Source organism: Amphiprion ocellaris, chromosome 10, assembly GCF_022539595.1.
Source record: "Amphiprion ocellaris isolate individual 3 ecotype Okinawa chromosome 10, ASM2253959v1, whole genome shotgun sequence".
Taxonomy (NCBI): Eukaryota; Metazoa; Chordata; class Actinopteri; family Pomacentridae; genus Amphiprion; species Amphiprion ocellaris.
Window position 1 is genome coordinate 7,416,776 of NC_072775.1, and position 22,989 is coordinate 7,439,764.

Genomic DNA, 22,989 nt, shown 5'->3' on the forward strand with positions numbered 1-22,989 from the left:
TAAATTGCAGAGCAGAGCAATAGGACTACAGGCCTGTATGTGTTGAGCCGAGGGAAAATGCAGTGATAAATCCTGTCAAAGCAAGCGTAAATCAGTCTGAATGAAATAGCATTAGCGGGACCTCGCAGACCTCTGACCAGGAGGGAGGAGAGCTGACAGGCCTGACCTACAGGGAAATGAGGGAACACTCGGACGACTCTTGCTTTCTGTCCTGGGGGGAGGATCAATGGTGGAAGGAAAAAGTAAAGCCATTAATTCTCCTGGATATGTCAATTCCCATTGGCGGGTGCAGATTGGTGGTGATCATGACAAGCCCCTTGGGCAGACGGGATCTGGGGCTTTTCTTGCGCCTCAGTACGCCATTGATTCATTGAAGTTTTTTACTGCTACCTGGAAGGCACCAGTTCGCACCGGAGGAATGTAAATCAATTCCAATTGTGGGTTTATAACAGTGTACAAAAAAACTCAGAGCGTGACTGTGGGTTAAATTATGCTAATCATCTCTTGCATAAGATGTGTACCTGAGTGCAGAACCTGAGGTTAAATAAGCCATGTAAGAGACTTGTAACAGTGTCTTAAATATTCATAAAACATTCATAAAATAGTTCACAGCCCTTGTAAATGATAAATGAAGTTTTTCTTTTTCCTTACCCGTCCGATGAGCACAGGTTCAGGCCCGGCGTATTCTTCGATCACAAAGAACTGGTTCCAGATCCAGCTCCTCCTGCTACGAGATCGTGGCCCCTTCCCCTCCATGCGTTCCTCCTCCTCCTCCACCTCCGACTCCGCTTCCTCAAACACGAGGCCCTTTCCATTTTCTGGATCGACAGCTTGCATCTCAGCATTTTTTGTGCCGTGGTTCCATTCGGGAGCAGGGTGGAGCCTCAGGACATGACTGCTGTTGACGAGTTTGTTGTCTTCATCTGCAGGGTACTGAGCTGTGCTGAGTTCTGTTTGAGCAGTGTGAGCTGACTCTGTTAATGGGTCTCTATGGGAATCTGCTGCTCTGTTCCCCTGCCTCACTCCCAGGGGTTGCATTGTCAGCACAGACGGAGGAGATTCATTTGTTTCAGAGGGAACATACGCAGGGAGATGTTTTGTCAATGTAAATGGTGGTTCTGTTTGGCTGATCATTACTTCCTTCTCGGGGCTCAGACTGACCTCGCTGTGAGGCGTTGACAGTAAACGGATGAGGTGTTTGCTCTTGTTATCGTCACTATCTGAGCCCTGTGTTCCCAAGTTGTCCTGCCCTTTACTTAAAGCTGGCTTGACTTCACTTAGCGGATTAATACGAGTGTCGGCGCCGTGGTCCCGATTAAGATCTGGAGTGGTGACTGGGCTCACATAAGGAAATGCAGTCTGATTATCAAATCCAGCGTGAGACTGAGTGACGGCCATATCTTGTCTCGGCACTTTCTGAGCCTCTAACTGTCCGTGATTAACGTCAATCAAATCTCTCTTCCTGCTCCGGCTGCCCTTGCTCTGAAAGCTCAGGCTGGGAACACTCTGCATTTGGGAATTCACAATCCTGACTAGATTCTCCTTCGACAGCAGCTTCAGCACTCCATAACTGCCGGTGAGGTTCAGCTTACGGTTTGAATCAATGCTAAAACCTTTTCCCGGCACACCCGTAGTGTGGACACTCAAATCAGGTCTGCTCCTGGATCTGGAGCCTGATTTAAACCTGGTTTTGTTGGAGTGTAGATCTGGCTTGTGATGGATTGCAAATGTTTTCTCAGACCTCCCTGTTTTGGACGTCTCAGCATTCTTGGTGCTGTTTCTAACTTTCCTCACATCCTGGTTTACCTCCTTGTTACTGGCTAATATGCGCGGAGTAGCATCTTTTTTACTGACAGAGTCGACCTCTCGCTTGGGCTTGTAAGCTTGCCTCTCCTTGTTAGCTACTGATGAAGCAGGATGATTCTGTAATATCTTGGAGTAAGAAAAAGATCCAGAGTCACTCGCCTGCTCGTGACTAATCAGGTTTCTAAGAGTCACCACAGGCATCGCATTCGAATCCACGCTCGCATCCCACTGGTCGACGGTTCTGCTCTCCCCTAGCTTCACCATGTGCGATCCGCCCACTCCCCTCCTCCGTACGATCTTACTGGCCGAGGCACCTCTGACAAACCCCTCCCACAGGCAAAGGGAAACCAATAGGAGCAGATTTCTTGTAATCATCTTGTCTTGCGGTGAGATGTCCTAATTTGAGGAAGGTTTGCTGTGAGGCAGGTCTTGTTTTCCGGTTGTCTTCATTCTCTCTTCTGTTTTCCCTCTCTTCATGCCCCTCCTCTCACTTTCCCATCCTGTGCCCTTCACACTGAGCTGGAGGGCAGGTGTCAGTCACGGCTTCGCTCTTCTTTTTTTCACGCTGCCTAATATCTTCCTCTATCTCACCAAGCCTCTCTCTGCTGCTTTTTCGCTGCTCCTCTCGCGAACCGTCTCATTCAGTTTCCCACGGAGGGTTGAACACCCTGAGAGAAAAGATAAAGATAATTAAGTTAAAACTTTAATCATTGCACCGCGTTAATTAAAAGTAGAGCCGCACAGACAGGTAAGAGAACGCACAGACAAGCAGGACAGACCTTTTAACAGTGCAGCAATCACATTTTCACAAGCACAAAGGGCTTTTAAGGCCCAGAACACACTTCCATTTATACCTTCATAATGACCCAAGTGTTTTCTCCTTACATCTTTAAGATAGACGGGGACAAAGTTATCATTATACTATTGTACATGGAAAGAGATAGGATAACACTTATTAGAAAACGCTCTGAGCATTTATTAATGGAAACGACGACTGTCAAGGATTTCTGACTGCTGTGCTAAAAAGACACCAGCTACGACATGAGACGAGCTCCATATCACTTTGATGTATGATTAATTGGCTGGTTTGATATTGTCCTTTGATCAGCCGGTTAGAATGTCAGTGCAGATGTGAGCTGTAGATGCAGATGCACTTTATTGCATACAAGGCCTTAAGCGATCTAAAAGGTTCCTCACGTTTCCGCCTCACACTCTCAGCATGTCTCTCATGCACTCAAGCCTCAAATGGAAATCCTACGCCAAATCGAAATGTCAGATATCAATCACTGTGCTTGTTTTAAGATAAGAGCAGGCACCCTTCAGTAGTGTTTCAGTAACATGGGCCTACGCATCTGACAAGTCAATAATGTGACTACGTGCCAGATTGCATTAACATAAAAATGTTTCCATTACTACTGTGTGTGCAGGCATATGCTTGTGTAATTCAGGAAACTCCAATTTTATTGGGAGCTATTTGGCAATCCATTACAATGGAGGACCCACATAAGAAAGACATTAAAAACAATGGTCGAAATCAATGCAGTGGAGACGGATAAATCTCAGCAGTTAGTTTCTATAAGCATCCTACATTTCACATAATAAGTCAGTGGATTCTTTAATTAGACATCTAATCTTACTGGCAAATATCCACATCTTTCAAACTCCATGTGCTAAATTCTTAAAACTCCTCTCTGATTGTTGATTTAACCCCTGAAAGTCCCTTATGTGTATCAAAGTTACGTATTTGGAATTTGTTTCCATGAAAAGAATCCCTTCCTGCCCTAGAATGGATAAGACGTAACTCTACAGTGTTACTTCCTCTACAACGTGTAGATCTGTAAAGCCCCTGTTACTCTGTCCAACCACCGCTCACTGTATCTCAGGCACATCAGCTCAGCTACAACTGTGCTCAAACACTGTAAAACTACTCTGCTCTACACACTGGCAAGTTGTAATCCACGGTGATTCAGCCATTCATACATGTTTGAACGAGAAACCAATTCTAAAGAAGATGAATGATACAGGAAGCCCCACGCAGCAAGTTGGCAGGATCGGTTCCTGAGGTTTGTATATGAAACCCCAAAAGTCTGAATCTATGTTTTTGAGACTGTCAACAGCACTCTATAGTTCCAAGGAGCCAATGCTCAGCCATGTTGTTGACTGCTTCTGTCGTTCAAGATATGTCTTTCAGCATATATAAAAAACATCTTAAGGTAAAAAGTGTATTTTCACCAGAACTAGTCTTTGAAAATACCATCAAATAGCTAATGTATTACATCGAAAATGAAACATGTCTAATTAGAAGCTGGTATTTCCGACCAAGTGAATGGTGTGAACCCTGGGAGGATTTCAGCAGCCTTATCTGAACAAATTCCAGTCATACAGAAACAAACTTAATTTGTGAGGATGCTTGATATAAACATTTCCTGTAAAAAATATGCGACCTTAAGTTTAAATTACAGACAGTAATGTAATTTTAAACTGCAATCGCAGAGAAACATCACAGTTAGCTATTTTCTTCAAATCCCTCAACCAACAATTATTGTTTTTCCTTGAATGAACTAAACTATTTCCATGTCGATTTCAATAACCCCTTGATGAAAAAGTAATTCTTCTTATCTGCCCATCTAAGAATATAAATTAGTTGTAATTGTTCAAAAGACATACTCTAACTTTCCTTATCTGTCTTCCAGCATAGAAAAACACAACAGGGGGTATTCAAGGGGATTATTGTCTTTTTTCAAGGCTACATAATACAACAGTTTTAGAGCCTAACTACTATTTCTAGTTAAAAAAAAAAAAATATGTGTCTAAAGCAGTGTGTCGAAGTTTCCCATATTTTTGTGGACAAAAGCAGCAAACTGTGCAAAACTGTATTTAACGTTTGTACAGTTTGGGAAACTTGGGTGTAATGGATTAAGCAGTGGCGGTTTCATCTTGTCCTGTGCAGCGTGGTGTGGTTTTGTCTGGGTGTATGACACTTGCTCTGCTGTGGCGCAGACAGACCCTGTCAGCACATTCACTGGGGCATGACTGAAGTTGGGATGTTCCTCCTGGAATACTTTTCACCCCCTTTCCTCTCTCATCTTCTCCTCAATGTCCTCAGCTCCCTCTCTTTCTTCAGCCTCTCTTTTCTCTAAGCAGACCCTTTTGATGAACAGTAAAGAAAAAACAAAAAGATTATCCACCCTTCCCCCCTCATCTGCGTCGTTTTTTTTATATTTTTTCCCACCTCTCCCACTCACCACCTGTCTCTACTTTGGCCTATCTCAGTAAATCTCCCTCTATCCTCTCACTTTAACTTGCTATTGTTTTAGTATCCTCGTCCTCTCCGCTGCTCGCCTCTATCCTCTTTTCCTCTCTCTCATCTGTGTCAATCACAGGCCTGTCACCGCCGTCCCTCATCCTCGGTGCACTCTGGCTTCAATCAATCAGCCAATCTCCTTCCTCGGCCTTGCAGCATTTGCAGTGACAGGTGTCTCGCTGGCTACCGTCTTGACGGCAGGCTACAGCATCATAATTGTGCATATAAATCTAGTCGTCAAATGATAAAAATGTAGCAAATGGGATATATATGCTCGTTACAAGAGGCGAGCTCCGAAAATGCTGGAGAGATTTTACAGAATAAGTTATATATGAACGTCACAGAGGGCCTCTCCGGTGGATGGTTGAGCGTTATCTCAAATGTACAGCATGAGGAGGCGATCAGGGTGAATTCAATGACAGAGCTCCTCTCTCCTCCCAGAGGAACTTATCAGCTGGGAGTTTGATGGCCAGGCAATCATTGCCACGGGCACCTTGTTAACAAGCCTGGGGCAGGTGGCGAGATGCAGGGCAGAATATCAACATGGCACTGTCGCCAGCTGAGCACGAATTTATAACATTTTCACGTGGGAGGTTCTGTCGGTGTGAAGTTTAACTTTGAAGAAGCAAAGTTGAATGAAACCGGTTTTATTCCATGATTCTTTTTATCTTGAACACTATTTTCAAGCGGGAGATTTCTCTCAGAACACAGTCGAGGCACTTCTGTAATGTATCGATCTGTGTCGCAGCCTTTCACATTGTGCCCGGTACCTTTGGGGGAGAGCGATTGTTATGCCATTACCCTGGGTGCATCGGCCTGTACAGCAGTAAGTGAGGATAATTGGGTGCTCCAGTTTGAAGCACAAGGGAGCTCATATTTCCTCATTAGAGTTTTATAATGTACTACGGCGAAACTGTTGTTTTCAGCCTCGTGGAACCGGTGCAGATCAGATCATTTCATCCATAGCCTTAACATACGGTACCGTGATTTCAAGCAGAGTAAATAAGGATGAGAGGGTGATGCAGCTGGTAGCTCCAGGGGGCTCTCGCCTCCTAATTAGAGTTTTAGAAAATGTACAAGTGTGGTACATTCTGAGAGCTTAAACCACTGTGAACCCACTGCACTGTATTTCTTTGTTTTCTACACCTAAACCATGGTTCTCAATAAAATGCTCAAATGAGATCATAAATATCTTGACAATCTTCCTGTTATGGACTCAATCCTGCCCAAATGTTTCTTAAGTTGTGGAGACAGGTCCTCATCATCGATTGCGAGCTGTCACCAACTTAACAAGAGCAAAATTTTTAATTACAGTTCCTCTCCTTGTGTGCTGTGTATCCTCTTTTTCTTGCCTCTTGTCAAACAGGCAAACACTGACCCAGCAGCAGCAGCATGTCCACGCTTACCCTCCTCACAACAACGAACAAACACTCACACGCCGTGTGACTTCAAGCCCTGTTGACAAAACATTCTCTGGGAAAAAATATTTATTGGTTTACTCGTGTGTGCACACACACACACACAAAACGCCTGTACTCACAAAGCCTCATTCATACCAGCATCTCAAATTCATTAAGTTGCACTGTCAAAAAAAAAAATAAAAACTTTCCCACGGAAACACACGCTTACATCCACACCGGTAGGAAATGAAAAGAAAGCTCTGGGGACTGCCTCTCTGGACGGAGTGAAGTCTAAGGAAAGAAAGGGAACGCTCCCTCATACCAGGAGAGAAGAGAAAAGGAATTATGCATGGAGTTAACAAAGGCGAGCTCCAGAATACAGGATGTTTGGTGGGACGCTTGCAGGTGGAGTAAAAGGAGAGGATGGAAGGTGTAGAGGTGGAGGCAGCAGGAGGGGGAGCTGGGCCTCTCCTCAGAAAGGACCGACCGGGTAAGTGTTTAAGTGCAAAGCCCTGCAAAGCAGCTCCCGTCCTTGCCTTGAACCTGAGCAGATAAAAGCAGGCCTGTCAGGGTGTGAGGAGGTGAAAAGCAGCGGGAGTTTTCATCTGTTAATGTATGACTACCTTTCCCGCCTGCGTCCTCAGCCTTGTCTCTACCTCCGCCTCAGTGATGTACTGACAGCAGGTGCTAACCTCCTCTTGAGAGAGAATACAGCAGCAGACTATGGACAGAAGATAACTCCCTGAAGACTAGAGGTTTGCAGAGGCCAACGAGGAAAGCGAGAGCAGGTAAACAATGTGACAGCGCCGTTTTTTGTTGTTTTGTTTTTTTTACATCAAAAAAACACTGGTATGAATTCACAGACGAAAGAGCTTTGAAATTTAGTCCACTTAGGGGTGGCTGTTTGCCTGTTGGTGAGATTAAGACTAAAAATACTCGGTGTAACAGAGCAGCGACAGGGGGCTTTGGATTTGGTTGGCTTTCAGTGAGATCAATGGGGTTGCAAAAAAATGTCAGAGCTTGTAGAACATAAAGCAAGAATGCTGCTATTTAAAATACAGAATGTGCAGCAGAAACAGCAAACATTAGAGATGTGAGAGTTCAGTCTTGTTAAATAATTTTTTTTACAATATGGATACCAAAATATGCAGCAGCCTCTCAGAAATCCATCTATCTTTTTTTTCCCCTCTCAGTAATGAGGCATATTTGTGGCTTCAGCAGTCTCTATGTTACTGTCTAACCTGGACTTCTTCCCTAAGGGGGGAAACTGTTAACCAGCATCAGTTTGTATCTTCAGAGATATTTTTTGTAATGCGCTCCTTCGTTCCACAGAGTGCAGTGAGGCCATGTTTGTAGTGCTTTTGCTAAAAGCCTGTGCGCATTCTATGAATCTAAGTTCACGAAAATAAATAAGACCTGCCAGATAACACCAAAAATAATGTTTGTATCTCCGTTCATGCTGAGAAGGAACTGAGTTGCAGGAATATGTTCAGAGCGCAGAGGTCAGCTACTACCTAAATCCACAACAGTGATGCAGTTTGGCATGAGCAGGAAATATCCAGTTACACTAACCCACAGTCCATGTAACAGGAAGCATGAGAATAATGAATGAAATCAAAAAAGTGGGTTTAAATTTTACAAATGGATAGTTGTCTCTCAACTGAATTTTTTTATAGTTCACATTTGGTTGTTGGGTTGGGGGGTTCACAGCTAGCAACAAATCCAGTTGTACAGCCACTTTATGTATTGTATAGTGTATCTACTCAAGCAATAATTTATCAGCTACTCTGTTTTGGGAGGGTTTAAAGATGTATGTGAGCGTGACTCATAAGCCAATGTACTGCTATTGTTGTTCAGACTACACATAAAGCAACAGATTTCAAATCTGTTTATTAGAGTTTAAATGGCTAATAAACAAATCAAAAAACTGCATGAAGCAAAGATAACATTATTATATTAATGCTCTATGCAGCATATTGTATATTAGGGCCTCGTCTGACTCAGGGGACAAAGACATTTTGTACACAATTCAAAATTCCTTTTACTACAGAAACACCAACCTCTTTTTTTGGTGAATTATTCATTTTATTGGCAGTGCCTTCCTGCATGAATGGAAATGGAATTCCACTATCACTATGTTGAGGGAACATCCAGCCAGAGCAGTTTGTTTTTTGTTTGTTTTATAAGTCAGACCATTCTACACAGCACTGTTTAAAAGACTAATTAATGCACATAGTATAGACAAGACTTCATTGCAGGGTTAGCTGCACTACGTATTGCCTAACATACGGTACAGTTCTAGCAAAAGTACAACAATACAGTTTTAACTATTGAGCCATTTTCAAGCTTTCTGGTCAAAACTTAAAATTCTGAAGCAGCAACCAAAATATGAAGAATCTAAAAATAAACTGAGAGCAACTTTTCTATTTGTGCGGTAGTTTCAAACCTATTTTTCACTTGATTTATTTAGGTTAAACATATTTAGCAGGCTGCACAGTGGTGTAGTGGTTAGCACTTTCACCTTGCAGCTAGAAGATCCCTGGTTCACGTCCCGGCTTTCCCGGGATCTTTCTGCATGGAGTTTGCATGTTCTCCCTGTGCATGCGTGGGTTTTCTCCGGGTACTCCGGCTTCCTCCCACAGTCCAAAAACATGCTGAGGTTAATTGATTATTCTAAATTGCCCGTAGGTGTGAATGCGGGTTTGTCTTTATGTGTAGCCCTGTGACAGACTGGTGACCTGTCCAGGTGTCCTCTGCCTTCACACCAAGTCAGCTGGGATAGACTCCAGCCTCCATGCGACCCTAATTAGTATGGCTGGATATTATTTTTTTTAAAAAAAATGTAAAGCATTACACAGACCACCCAGCAGGTTATCTGATCATTTAAGCTGTAACTAAAAATCTTGGCCCTCATTATTAAACAGCATTATTGGGTAAGATGTTTTCAGTACATTCTGTTTTACCTGTTTAAGTGCTTTTTTACTTCTCTGAACAGCTCACATCTCAGCAAGTCAATGCTGTTGACTCTGTGGAGACATTTCAGCACAGGAGTTCTGCAGCTTCCATGTTCATCATGTGATGCACACAGGCCCTATGGAGCATTTAGCATGCACACAATGACCAGTAAAGTTATCTGTCATGCTCAATGAAACTGAAAATATGGGAGTGACAGGAAACATAGGGGAGCTTTCTCAGCGTATGCTTCCAACAAGAAACTATCATAGGAATGAATGGGGAGGCATCTCCTTAACACAACTCAGTTTGCTATACAACAGCCACACCAGACAGTTACTGGGTCTAAATGTTTAGTATTCCTCTCATAAAGACTAATTTTTGTGGTGCATTCACTTTCAACTAAAAGATGAAAACACCTACTTGTGACCACAGTATTATAACTGGTACAATCAGATCCAGCTCGACTGGATACAGCAAATGCAGGCTCCACTGCTGCTGCTTTATCTTAGGCTACAGTATATAAACTGTGAGAGGTGCCATAAAGATCAAATAAATCTTGACAGGAGACAGTCCACAGAATCACAGTGCCAGGAGACGTGCCAGTAGGTCAGGACAGGGACAACATTTGTGGCCTATATTTTACTGCCTTGGCAAGAGTTCAAGTAGTCCTCTGGCTGATTTGTCTGGTCATAAGGTAAAGTGCTGGCTAAGAGTGTGCGGATACACACACAGCGACAGCACTGACCCACTAAAGGCCACTGATTTACTGTGAAATTCTCCAAACCATTCCAGGCTTTTAAAACTATAAATTATGCAGAAACAGCAGTGTGTGTGCAATTATTGGTAGAAAAGGTGGAAATTCACACCACGCCACATGCCTAAACCTATTCACATCTCTTCCAGTGCACAAGAAAATGGACCCCCTGGTTGTTTCGACATCCTATGGCTGCCGCAAATTACTAATGTGTCACTGAACTATAACAACACCTGACATCTCTCCACCTTTAGGCCCCACTGCTGTTCCTCTGCTGAGAAGTGGAAGGAGCTGATCAGCTCCAATGATCTTCATGCACAAAGGTCAGGGGATGCTTTTGTGTCAGCCAGCTCGTCTGGTTCGGGCCTGTGTCTCTCTAGGTGGGTGCTCAGCCTGCATTTTCTGAATGGTGAGTCATCAGCTGCCAAAGCAGTTACCGAAATTACACCTGATGCCTATCAAGCCTGTCTCTCTTCCTCTTCCGCCTGACTGCATGTGCAACATCAAAAAGCCATCTGATCCCTTCAACACACCGGCTGACATTTCGGCTGAAGTCCTCGGGAATTGCAGATGGACTTTGTCTCTCTAAAAGTTGTCTGAGTGCACGAGTGTGTGCATGTATTAAAGTGTGCGTGCGAGAATGAAAATAGCCAGAATTTTTCATGCAGGCTGTGAGAGATGGTTTGTAAGAAAATTACCCACTAAAAGAGCCTATTTGCCTGAGCTCAGAGTATTCCCACCTGTCATTTCTGTGAGCCATTAAGCATCATAGATCAGGTTAATAAAGTTAGTCCTTATTAAAAGGAGAAGTGCTTCACTGCACAGCACTTGAAGATGTTTTTTTGTCTGAGGTTTAATTATGGCACCCTTTTCCTCCACCTCTGCTGTTTACCTTTCAAGGGCGTTCCTGTCGAGAGGCACCGGTGCTGGACCAGAAGGTCGGGGAGAGGACGTGGCGAGGTGGGAGAGGGTCGTTTTAGACATTAATAAACACAACACGTCCACGGATGCCAGCGATAATATGTGATGCATCAGGGAGGAGATGGCACATTTCAGAATTAAACTGAGGCTACTGGCCAATAAGGAGGGTGAATAATGGCACTCAATGTTCCGCCTTAATCGCCCCAATTCTCTCTTCAAATAACATTTAAAGATCTTTTCTTCATGTTTATGTGGCACCCAGGTGGGAAGAGAGCAAATTGACGAAAGATCAAGAAGACTTACTTTAAACGGCTTTCTGATGCGATCAATGAGCCTCAACTGGGCACTGAAAAGTTTCTCCGGCGCGTGTTCTCCACAGGTGTTGGGAGTTTTCGTATCTACTAACACTCCCCGCTGAAGCAAGCTGCAAAAACAGGTGTGCAGTATTTTGATGATGAAAGGGTGTTTACTCAGTTTGTAGCAGCACCTGTGGGGGATGATTCTGAATTGCAGAACATGTTTGGTTTAGAGTTCATGTTAATTCCTAAATGCTGTAACCTAGATTTGTTGTTTTTGGCTGTATTTCAGTGGTTTATGCTTTAAATGGCTGCAAACAAACCGTCTTTTACAGCTGCAGCATATATTGAACTTATATTTGCCTACCAGGCGTTAGAGGTCGACCAAATGTTTTTTTTTGGGGTGCTGGTATTGATTTTTACTGTGGAAAAAAAACAATAACTGATATTCTGAACAGACATTGCAATAAAAATGGAAACCTTACTGTCAAAATTTGAAATAACACAATCTACAAGACAACATTTTATTGAGATGTTTTTGTGTATTTATGTTTTACATGTTTGATTGAAACTTTTCACCATTTTTCCTTTAAAAGCAGCTGCTTTTTAAATACATTTATTTTATTGGGAATCTTTTTTTTCTTTTTTAAATCACTCTATCAATAATCTGAAAAGTTTCAAAAATCTGATCCAATAATTTATTTATTTCTTTATTTGGTAGGGACAGTGCACATTAATGAACGCCCATTTACCCAGAAATGGGCGTAAATGTGCCGGATTATAGCACAATGCTAATTTACATCCGCAGTCCCCAAGAAAAAGACGTAACAGTGAAACATAAAACAATAAGTCACAATTGGCCATTACTGAAAAATGTCTGCAGACACAGTGAGGCAGTACTGAAGGCATCAGCATACTTCATAGTTCACCAGCTTGTCAAATAGTGTCTGAACCTTCCCACACTTTCTAACTTTGGAATTTGGATGGATTGTATCCAACATTTTTAAAATAACTTTTTTAGAAACAATCTGACAAAACCGTTCTCCCCACACGGCAAACATTTTCTACTTAGCACTGAACGCAAAGTTCAGTTGACACTGATGAGGATGTCATTACTTTTGCAAGACATAAACTAATTATAATTTTCATTTGGGTTGACGTTAGATGAAATATCATTGAGTCAGAGCAATCCATCCTGTGGAGATGTCAGTGGATGTCAGATGTGGTTGTCAGTGCTAAATTTTACATCAATTCATCCAACGGAAAGTTTACTGAGAACTAAAAAAAAACCAACATCCCCCTACAGCTGCTGTTGTAGTATAAAGTCAAGAAATCACCAAAGTCATTAGAACAAATCTTCTGGGAAGTTTTTTTTGTGCCAGGGGATCTTGTAGATGTGGAGATGGTTCACTGATTAATTTTAACCTGCTGCTGGTGCCAGATGAAATGTCACGGGATCACGCAAGTCAGTGATTTATCCTCAGGGGGACGATATCTGTTCAATGTTTGATGGTTATCCATCCATCAGTTGGCCAAATAGTTCAGCCTCTACCAGAGTGGCAGATCAAAGTGCCATTCCTCCAGGTGTTTAGCTGGTAAAGCTGAAGAAACAACAGAAGCAAATATGTTCTACCTGGAACCAATACTCACTCTCTGAACCAAAACACTACAGTATACAGTAGCAGCTGTTGGGAGTAGCAGGTTAAATCTAAGAGACCTCTAAAATGTATTTAGATTCAAATTGTGAAACAGTTAAGCCCAAAATTCTTCATCCCCATGTCAAGTTTTGATTTACAGTGATTTTTTCTTTGATCAATAGGTTTCTTCTGGCTGGAACATAAACAAGTGACAAAGGATAGAAAGAATCCTTTTTTCTCCAAGATATATAATCACAAGCCAATGTCCAAACAGCTTCATTTTCATCTCATCCAACCACAGAATTGATGACGTAAAGCTTTCATCTTTATCAGTGTCAGCTTTTGTGTTGCTGTCTTGGAGAAGTGGAGTCCTTCTTGGTGTGCAACCATGGAGACCAGCCTTGGTCTGCTGGAGAGCCTGATTGAGATACACTTAAAGCTCAGATTTCTGAGGATGGCCGTGGTGGTGATCCTTGGATTCTTCTTAGCATTGTGCTCTACTATTCTTGGCAGTGCAGGGGTCACTTTTGGCTTCCTCTCAGAACGAGTGAGATTTTTCACAATGTGGAACTCCTTGTACTTTTTACTGATGCTTTGCACTGTGGCCACTTGAGAACATTTGGATGTAGTTTTAGACCTTTCTTGCTAACACTAAGTCTATTTCGGTGATGGGCCCTAATAGCAGCTTACTAAGCTCTTTGGTTTTAATCATGACTTGCACTTGACTAGTAACTAACTAGAGAACTACAGCATCGCATCATCTGTCTGCAATTTATAGTCTAGTGATCACTGGGAGACATTAACACGGAGATGTTAAAAATTGCCAGGACTGTTTGGGAAACATACAGAACTTGAAGTTGGCCTGAAAAATTAATAAAGTCTTTGTCATTTCTAGCCAGGAGAAACCCATTGTTGAGAATGAAAATTGAAGTTGGGCATGGGTATGAATCATTTTGAGCTTACCTTTATGTGTCTGGTTCCACTTTCGGAGCCCTGGAAGCCCCTGTTCCAGCTCTTGCCAGAACCACTGATTTTTTACCGGATCAACAACAGAACACTGCTCATCTTGCTCATATCTATTCAGCACTGACTTGTATCTCTGTTTTGTCAGAACCATCTATCCCAAGGATGTTGTTGTGTCCTGCTCCCTTATCGTAGCCTGCTGCATTCACGCCTTTGCTCTGCTGGTTGAACAGGCCTGGAAGCTTGTACTGTCACAGCTTTTAATCCCCCTCGTCGAAGGCACTAAGTCCCAGCCTTATTAGCATACATCCCCCCTCCCCTCTTTGTATTACTTACATGCTCCCTAGGTCTTCTTCTGCTGCTGCACCATAACTGACAGTATATTTTTGTAATTCTAATGACGCCTCAATCTCAGATTCATTTCGCTATTGTCTCTCTCTATTTGGGTCACTTCGTTGTTCTGTTTATTTTCCAGCGGCTCAGCTAGACAGAGCAGATTGTGACACGTTTAAGTCGCTATCTCTGGCAGGTTATAACACAGGGCCACCTTGGATGAGGATCGGATAAAGGATGTGGAAATTAATACCGAGCGCTCCGTGCAGCAAAGATGTTGTGCAACATCCAGCAGCGCATAAGCAGTGCAGCAGTTGGTTGCAGTCGTCAGCTGAAACGACAGCCTCTGCTATGTGGGCACGCAGCTCTCTATCCCACTCTTTTTAACTTTCCAACAATATTTGTGGCAGCGTTGTTTTTATTGGGACCTTGTTCCGTGCTAGTTCAAAGCAAACTGAGGCTGTGGGTGTATGTTGAGGCAGGATTTCCAAGCTGTGTTTGCCCGTCTCAGTGGTGTGTATAGCAGGGCGATGTAGGAGATCAAAGTTTGGCAGTGTTATATTTCCAGGCCGATTTTTTCTGCGGGGTGCATTCATGCTGTGTAATGTTTGGGATGTTCTGGCACCACTCCAGCTAGGACTATAAATTCTGTTTAAGATGTGAGGGGCAGATCGACACACGAACTACACAACACGTGAAGAGAAATATTCTTGGAGACACACAGGATCACCTCACTTCAATTGCAGATGTAAGAAGAGCTGTGAGGCTCCTGTCGTCTTCCAAGGTCACCTCTGCCTCAGCATAGGTGCAGTAATGATCCCACCTTCAGCGCGTTGGGGCTCAGAGGTGGAAGCTGCTGTCAACCTCCAACCTGCCCCCTGGAAAACCCTTTTCTCCCTGCATCGAGGATGGAGATAGCAGCCAGGGGGAGAATCCCCTCCACCCTCCTCCACCCTCTTCTTTTGTCTCTAATATGAAGCGGGGATAGCAGGGGCCGCTGCGTTTAGAAAAGCCCTGTGTTTCTCCCATAAAAACCACATCTATGGCCGTGGAGAAGCTTACACTGTAATCCTGCATGACGGATTGAGTCTGCCACTGCAGCACTCTCCCTCTCTTTTTCCCTCTCTTTCTGTCTCTCTGTGTTTCCAACAGAAACTTCTGTGGCAGCAGGCGCGTGCTCCAGCATGCGGACGCATACATTCATCAAGCGGCTACATAATATGGGCGCGAGGGCGCGTATACGTCCGCATAATGTCTGTGCGAGCTTTGCTCCATCACAACTTTCTCCTGAAAAAATGTACAACCGCCTATAGCTACTGAAATTTTGCAGCAACAGTCAAGAGAGAGAATAAATAGATGTCAGTGGCAGGGAATGGAAAATAGGTTTCCCTTTTTGCAAGTAAAAAAGACCCGAATGTAAAAGATACCGTCACACAGACTTGCACAGTACAAGAGAATGAATCCCAATGGGAAGTCTCGGTGAAAGCGAGTGCTGGAGAGGTATATAGATGACCTGAATTTTGCATCTACGCTCTCATAGCATGGATTACTGCACACAGCTAGAAATGGCCTCTTCTATAAAGGACACTTATACGCTTAAGGATCACTAGCATTAGGACCCCTCTGAGCCTGATTTGCTCCTGTCCTTATCTATCCATCCTCTTGTCACTCCAGCTCTTTGTGTGTCTTCTCCTTCCTTTGCTCATTCACTGCGGTGTTGTTGTTTTTTTTTTTTTACCACTTCTTCTGTTTCATAATCTCCCCTTCTCACTCACTCTTTCTCTGTGTCTCTCTCTGGGTATTAGGCATTCAAAGATCTTTCTGTGGCGTGTGGCAGAAGTTATCACCCCATCTCTCTCCCTCCCTCACTCTATCTCTCTAATCTTCCTTAATCTTCCAGCCCAGAGTGAAGTGAGAATTAGTTTCTCACTCTCCCTCATCAATCTCTTGCGCCTCCCCTTCTTCTAGTTCCCTCCACCACCTTCCTTCTCCTCATCTCTCTCTCTCTCTCTCCCTCTCACTCTCTGTGTCTCTCTCTCCTCCCCTCCTGACTCTCTTCTGGATCATCCTCACCAGCTGCTTTCTTAATCCTCCTTGCTCAGTTTGTCTCCCCTCTTCTCCCTCATCTCCCCTCTTATTCTGCTTCATGTCATCAACAGAACTGCAGAGGTTGTTTCTGCTTCGCCCTCTTGTCTCTCCCTCCATCGCCTTTCTCTTTCCATTTCCACGTCTGACACTTGCATTTTTTTCTCTCTCTCTCTCTCTCTCTCTCTCTTCAAAAAGCCCACTGGGACTTTTGCATTCAACCAACCCTGTTAACCCTGAGCAGCATCCTTACCTGCTCACTGTCCTTCACAAACACAAACTCTAAGAGAAAGCAAATGTTGAAGACTTTCTACCCTCACAATGAAACACTTAAAGGAGCCAGGAAGCATAAGAAATAACTCTGTTGCAACCACATTTCCGAAGGCTCTATTCATTTCAGCATATGACTCCAAATTAAAAACTGCGCTTAACAGCATCTTTTTTTCAAGAAAAACTGCTTTTGCTTTCGAACATTTTCAGGTTTCGTGATTTTATGAGTTCCATCACTTGCATTGGTTTGTACTCAGACTCCCCTTCTAACCTTCAGAGTGTAGAAAGCACTTATCACACCTATCAGCAGATGCAACAGTGTAGAGTGTTGACAGGTTACAGCACCACAGAGAGGAATTAATAACCTGCAAAGTTAAAGGCCAAAAATGGAAACTGTCCCCTTCAGCAGATCCGCTCAAAAAACAATATTTCCACCACAACTGTGTGAGACTGAATGTGGCACATGCAAACCATGGTATGATTAGAAATACATTTTGTGTGTTAATTTTCCAGCAGGCATAAGTTCTGTGTTAAAGCTGCATGGAGGAGGAGGAGGGGACACTCATTTAGTCAAATGTGCACCTGATGTTATTTCCAACTTCAAAAACCCACTGGAACATTTTAGTTAAAAGCACCGACTGAGCTAAAGAGAAACACGGTGACAAATGCAATGCAAGAGCAACCACCAGTATAATTACGTGCAGTTTTAAAAATCCAAATATGGTGCCTTTTTTTTTTCAATCCATGCTGTGCCAATAAAAGTCATTTGTGGCTCTAAAAAAATCTTCACTTAATTAGTGAAACGCCTTGGCCACAAGTGCTACACAGGGAAAATAGCATCCCTGTGCACTAAACGCTCCTCATGTTGGATTGTCTCTGCAGCACTGCACAATTTTGGCTTCCAGGAGTCTAAATCCTGACTTCTAGGCAAAGCTGTCAGATTCAACAATAAAGGCCACATTCACAAAGTTACTGTATACTGGCTAAGTTTCAAAGTAGTACAACTTTGGGTCACACTTTGATTGGACTCACATACATTAGCCCGTGTGCCACAGTAGACTACTCATTTACATTTTAGAGTCCCTGTGGATGGCGAGCTACAAATGAATATTAATTCCACTATGTCTCATTATCAGGGCGGCATAATCATGATGAATGCTATCCTGCATCGAGAGAGCCTTCAGGATCAGAAAAACAAAAAGCAAGAGTTCATGGTGGAAAAAACTACACATCAAGAACTGACTAAAAGCAGACAAAAGAAAGCAAGACTGAAGAAAAAAATGCTTTTCAGTACTCTCCTTAACACCACCAGTGGCATTGAACTACCATTCACTGCTGAACTGTGAGCTGTTGCTTTTTAACAACCACAGTCACGTTAGCGCCTCTCTCAGGCTGCAGTTAAGCACATCAGGCCTTTCAGGTAAATACTAATGTCAGCATGCTAACATGCTTACATGACACTATTAATGTGCTCATATCTTATGGGTGGAAAAAACAAGTTCATCATCATTATTTTAGCATGTTAGCTGCTAATGAGGACTAAAGATAAGCCCCTTTCTCACTTTATATATCTGAGCTTTTACCTTTAAAGGACAAAAAAATAATTTCCAAGGTCTAAATACAAGCACTGTGTGACTGGGCGTTCTCTGTAGCTGCACTTAGGCTCTGGAACAAGCTCGATCCAAAGGTCTCCTACGTCTTTTTAAATCAAAACTCAAACCTTCCTGTTTAAAACGGCTTTTAATACCAAGCGGCATGGTGACATTTTATTACTTTTGTATTTTAGTGCTGCTTTATTGCTGTTTATTTTATTGTTTTATTGTATATTTTACAGGCTGCACAGTGGAGTGGTGGTTAACACTTTTGTCTTGCAGCTAGAAGATCCCTGGTTCGCATCCCGGCCTTCCTGGGATCTTTCTGCATGAAGGTTGCATGTTCTCCCTGTGCATGTGTGGGTTTCTTCCCACAGTCCAAAAATGTGCTGAGGTTAACTGATTATTCTGAATTTGCCCATAGGTGTGATTGTTTGTCCTGTTTTAAGTTACTGTATAGTTTTTTAGGCTATTCTCTTGTTTTTCGCTGTGAAGCACTTTGGTCATCCGTTGGGCTGCTGTAAAGCAATATAGAAATAAACTTTGATTGATTGATGCATTCTTTCTGTTAATCAGACGGCATCTGAACACCATGTTCAGGGCTGAGTGAGCACTCTGGCCACTCTTTTGTAAAAGTTGCAACTGTATTCTTATAAGATGAGACCTAGAAGCATTTTTCTGTCACTTCCAACATAGCACAAGTCTAAACTGCATTCATTAATGGACAGAGAAGCGCTGTACTTTGAAAAGTTTGTAGAATTCACTGAATACCTGCAGCATCAGACAGCAACAGGATCAGTGAGTCTCCAAAGCAGGAGACTTGCACGCATTTATGCACATGGAACAACAGAAGGAACTTCATTTATTACTCATGATTATAAATAATCCCCAACATGGAGACAGGATCAATTAAGATCTAATTGCAAGTCACACTGTGTACTTCTCTTCATTTCAGACATTTGAGCTGTCACACTTAGTCACACTTTATTAGCTGCAGTTAAATCATTTGATACATTGCATTTATTGAGATTTAGTCTTGTGTTTTTTGGCACACCATATTCATAATTCCCACTTGATGTACTGTTCAATCTTGCAGGTATTACAAAGGTCATTCTGACCTACATCTGACTGACATTTCCCACATCTGAAATGGGCTGTAATGTAAAGTTGAGGTTAACAGAAATGTTTGTTTTCTAGTTATTTGGTCGTAAACCGAAGCACCGTGCAAATTCTAATTTTGACCTGATGATGATGCAATGAAAAATCATGGCATCACTAAGGTTAATGCAGTTCATCCTGAGAGGAATGTTGTTTTCTGTATCAAAATTTAACAGCAAGTCATGCGATATCTGTTGAGATATTTCACTACCAATCAAAAGTGTCAATCCAGAGCCATGCTGTGTCTACATAAAGCCGACACAAAGGCTGCAGCTGCGGCAAAACAGGCTACTTGGGCTGTTGAACAAATATATATAGTAATAATCTCCTCACAATACAAGCACATGTCCCTCGACTTCAGATAAATATTCCAAATCCTGTTTGTATATAATTTGTCCCTAGCGACCTTAATACTCAGTGCCACCGTGAGTTACAGGCAAAAATGTACCTGCCAGATCCTCTGCAGTGAATTAGTTGCATAAAGAACATGCTTAACGTACAATTGAAGGGAACCTTGAGCAAAGCCAAGGAACATGCGAGAGTGGGAGACGCTAAGAGTCAGATAAAGGCACAAAAGTCATTAAAGCAGAGAGCAAAGGATGGTAGCTGGTAAAAAAAAAAAAAAAGAAGATTAGTGAGAGTGGGATAAACAGATAAGGAGAGCACCCACGTGATAAGAAGCAACAAAGTTAAAAAGGTAGAGGGATGAGGGGAAAAGATTGGCGTATGGTAATCCCAGCCTCTCCTCCTCTTTTGTGCCCTTTTCTGGTGAAAAAAAAGAGAAATCGGGGGTAAATGAGATGAGTTAAGGAGAGAGAGGGAGGAAGATGGATGGGAGATGAGAATCACACTGAGCTAAAATTGATAAGGGCTGATTCTGGTGTAGATGAATGCTGGGTCAGGTTGTTGTCTTAATCAGGAGAGGATTTGCCGGCTGCACAGCGTGTGTTAATACAGTAGCTGCAGCTCGAGGAGTTGGGTTAATTCAGTGCCAGATGAGTGTTTCAAGAGAGAGCGGTGGATAGTTTTTAGAGCTGAAATGAGGAGGGAGCTGGGTGTTAGTCATTAGCATGCAAGCAACAAAGCATGAGAAATCACATTAATCGCAGGGAATGCTAATGACAGTGATTGGCGTAATCACAGCAACACGGGCGGAAGGGGTGAGACAACAGGAGGTCAGCCGTTTCTCTAGTTATTATTCTTTCATGTTATTCCACCCCTGTTGATGGGGCTCCTCAGAAAATAGCAGCACTTTGTCTCTCATCCCACTGATGAAAGTTACGCCACCAACCTATTAATCCAGATGATTGGCAAATATTGTGCTCTTACATTCTAATTTTAACAACTTCAACCATTTTCTGAAGTCAACCGACGGCACGATGACTCAACATCCCACGTCACTGCTGCCGCTGCCTCTCAGCTGCTTTTACTTTCCAGGCCTGTGTTATTTATGTAAGGACTGCCTTTGCTATGCGTGTGTGAGTGGGTGTGAACAACGCGCGCGATTGTTAACAGCTACCGTAGGAACAACTGAACTGCAGGTTGCGTTCCCGATGGTATGGTGGGGCTATATCCACAATCAAGGCAATTAACCTGCATACGTCTGCTGGGATCTCCAGCTGTGGGGGAGACTGAGTTCAACGCTGTAACCTACCAAGTCTAGCTGGTAGAGGGCATCTGTTCGACAAATCAGCAAAGCTACAGTATGTAATCACGTTTCACACCACGCTAATCACTTCAGCCTAATTTATCACTGCTATGAAAACAATCTTATGCGCTATTAAAGGAGAGCATATGAGGAGGAAGGGAGGTGGAGGGAGGAGAAGGAGGGACGTCTGGAAGAGTGGAGACGGGACGAGGAGAAGGAAAATGGAGACGGCAACATTGTGAACATGTCCAAAAGGGCTGTGATTTGTCTAAAGCTCACTAATTCAATCTTGGAAATCCGATGGAGTGACTGAGCCAGCCCCCTCTGCCCTCCTCCCTGCTTCCTTCTCCTCACTCAGGACTCATCTTCACCATTTGAGAGCAGAGCTCTCAGTCCCTAATCCGGCTTCTGATAGCAACACCCTGCAAGGCGGGAGACATCAACACCGTATAGGGGTGGAGAGAGAGCAAAATGAGTGGCAGAAGATGGAAGGCTGCAAAACAGAGAAGGAAGGCAGCCAGATGAAGACGGCGGGCAGGAGAGAGTAACGGGATTGTGTGGCAATTGAACTCGAGTCTGTTGGTCGCATCAAATTCCTCTTTAATTAAAAATCTAAATCCTCCTCACTTTAAAGCCTCCACTTTATAATTAACACTCTGATCTTGCCCCCCCTCCCCAAACCTCTAACCCCCCCACTCCGAAAGAAAACAATTAAAAACTTTTGCGATTTTTACTTCAAAACTCATTAATTAAAAATCGCCAATGAACAATGGTGCAATATTGAGGTAGACCCCCACTTTGCTCATTAGCTGCTGGTTAATTGATCCTAACGGCAATGTTTACCAAAGGGATGCTAAAGACGAAAACATTATCATTTTACCTCGTCTAATTGCAGTCTTTAAAGGAGGGGGGGCCAAATGGGAATTTGGATGTTCGAGATCATAAGGAAAGTGGATTTCTGAGACTCCTCTGTGGGTTTGTCTCTGAAGGATCGCAGTCATTTTATAGCACTTATAAAAAGTTATGGGATATTCAATATTACATACCTAAACAATTTAGCAAGAGAATTAAACATGGCGGCTATAGAGCAGCAGGAGCAGCAGATGATGTATTTTCTGGTGGTCAGATATCAGTGGAGTGGAGTCCGTGCCTCCACTCAGACCCCAGCACTGGCCAGACATTACTCATCAATCAAAACTCCATTACCCAGAATCCATCATAACAGCTCCCAACAGCAGAGACTGGATGCTTTTATTTTTCAGAGGACCATAAATACACTCACAACTTCCTCAGTATTAACTTTTTTCCGGCACCCTTTCTCAAAACAATTTCGAGTTTTATTTCCTCCCAACTTCGTCCTCCCGCCACACTCACCTCGGGGTCGGGAGACGACTAATGAAAGGCTGCTCTCAGAGGAACACGGGTGAGGCCTATCATGGTGTCTCTCAGCCATCTCTCCGTGAAGCCGACTATAAAAAATTCAGGGCAGCTGCTGCTTCCGCCACCAGAGAGCTTCCCTCTGTCATTAAGCCACCTCAGGTGCAGCCTGATGCACCTGTCTGTCTTCTGGCTGCCCTCTTTTTTTCTGCCATTCTTCATTTCCAGACATTATCGCTTTCCTATCAATATTCAGCCCCTTACCTCTGGCCTGGTCTCTCCTCCTTTCCAGGTTCTCCTTTATCAGAGCTCTATTCTCTTTACCCTCCTCCGTCAACCTCATTTCCATTTTCTTCTTCCCTTCTATCCTTCCAGCTTTTTTTTTCGTTTTTTTTTTTTTTCTGTCAGGCTGAGCGTGATTTGACCCTGATTAATGTATTAATGTATTCCTTCTCCCACGACGGAGCGGAAACAAGGTGCAGATGCAGAA

At 43.1% G+C, this 22,989-nt stretch overlaps 1 protein-coding gene across 4 annotated transcripts in view; it reads right to left on the minus strand.

The window, feature by feature from the left end:
* LOC111584813 (uncharacterized) overlaps window positions 1–22,989 on the minus strand; it is a 174,139-nt gene that overhangs the window by 114,097 nt on the left and 37,053 nt on the right. For all 4 annotated transcript variants that reach the window (XM_035941008.2, XM_023294092.3, XM_055014329.1 and 1 more), the window contains exon 2: window positions 652–2,474. In XM_035941008.2, coding sequence (XP_035796901.2) covers window positions 652–2,181 — 1,530 coding nt within the window. In that variant the 5' untranslated portion in view covers window positions 2,182–2,474. The remainder of the gene's footprint in view (window positions 1–651; window positions 2,475–22,989) is intronic.